Source organism: Cebus imitator, unplaced genomic scaffold (genome assembly GCF_001604975.1).
Source record: "Cebus imitator isolate Cc_AM_T3 unplaced genomic scaffold, Cebus_imitator-1.0 Scaffold118, whole genome shotgun sequence".
NCBI classification, from domain to species: Eukaryota; Metazoa; Chordata; class Mammalia; order Primates; family Cebidae; genus Cebus; species Cebus imitator.
In genome coordinates, this window is record NW_016107433.1 from 2,642,127 (window position 1) to 2,643,547 (window position 1,421).

The 1,421-nt window shown below is 41.0% G+C and overlaps 2 protein-coding genes across 2 annotated transcripts in view; one reads left to right on the plus strand and one right to left on the minus strand.

Moving 5' to 3' along the window:
• LOC108311765 (beta-2-syntrophin-like) overlaps positions 1–1,421 on the plus strand; it is a 55,338-nt gene that overhangs the window by 41,049 nt on the left and 12,868 nt on the right. The gene's annotated exons all lie outside the window — the stretch shown is intronic.
• On the minus strand, positions 2–261 carry LOC108311697 (small nuclear ribonucleoprotein G-like; the record flags this gene model as incomplete). The annotated part of the gene is made up of 1 exon (XM_037742247.1): positions 2–261. A coding segment is annotated over exon 1 (222 nt), but the record flags the coding sequence as incomplete, so codon positions are not given.

The window sequence follows — 1,421 nt, forward strand, 5'->3', positions numbered from 1 at the left end:
GTTCCAAGGCTTCTAACATGATGATACTGTTTCCTCGTATTACCACCATTCCAATATTGTTCTGTTGTCCGCTAGTCGCCATCTCCACACATTCATCTATCACAAGATTCATAAAGGGATCAAATCCCCGCAATATTCCTTGGACATGTCTGCCACCATTTAATTTCAATGATAACTTCTTGTCCATAAATTTTTTCAACTCGGGAGGGTGAGCTTTGCTCATGATGGCTACTCCGCAGGCACACAGAGGCCTCGGAACGGAATGCCTATTTTTGTATTTTTAATAGAGACAGTGTTTCACCATGTTTGCCAGGCTGGTCTCAAACTCCTGACCTTGTGATCCGCCCGCTTCAGCCTCCCAAAGTGCTGGAATTACAGGGATGAGCCACCGCACCTGGCCTATTGAGGTATAATTTACATACAGTAGTATCTGCTTTTTAGGTGTATAGTTCCATGTGTTTGTTTTGAGACAGGGTCTTGCTCTGTCACCCAAGCTGGAGTGCAGTGGCACAATCATAGCTCACTGCAGCCTTAAACTCTTGGGCTCAAGCAGTCCTCCTGCCTCAGCCTTCTGAGTAGCTGGAATTAGAAATGCCTGCCAACACATGCTTGACTAATTAAAAAAAAATTTTTTTTTTTTTTTAGAGACAAGGTCTCCCTGTATTGCCCAGGCTAGTCTCAAACTCCTGGCCTCAAGTGGTCCTCTTGCTTCAGCTTCCCAAAGTCCTGGGATTACAGAAATAAGCCACTGTGCCCAGCCCAGGTTTTGATGGGTGTGTACAGTCTGTAACTGTCACTATAATTAAGATGCATAATATTTCTGTCACCCCCAAAAGTTCCCCTATCCCTTACTGATAGTTAGTCCTTTTCTCTCACTTTCAGTCTCTAGCAATCACTTCTTTGTCTTCTGTCTTTATAGTTTTGCCTTTTCCAGATTGTTACATATGTGGACTCACACAGTATGTAGCCTCTTGATTCTGGTAAGAAAGTCAGATTTGAAGAACATTTATAAATACAATATAGTAACACTTACTGTGGGCATTTCATGTTTTCAAAAAATTAATACAAAGGTTTAAAAATACAAAAATAAAAGGAAACTTTGTGCTAACAAATACTGATAGTTCACATTTAACGGCATTGCATTCGGTGTTTATGTGTCCCACTTCTACAATGTCATAAATGCTTGATACATAATTCTCTAGTGATGGATGTGTTTTTTTTTTTCTAAAAATTCTTTAAAATTCTATCTTATTCCTGCGTTTGATAGGTTTTATTTTTTCTGTTTTACTTATAAGAAACTAATAGAGGCTGGGTGCGGTGGCTCAAGCCTGTAATCCCAGCACTTTGGGAGGCCGAGACGGGTGGATCACGAGGTCAAGAGATCGAGACCATCCTGGTCAACATGGTGAAACCCCGTCTCT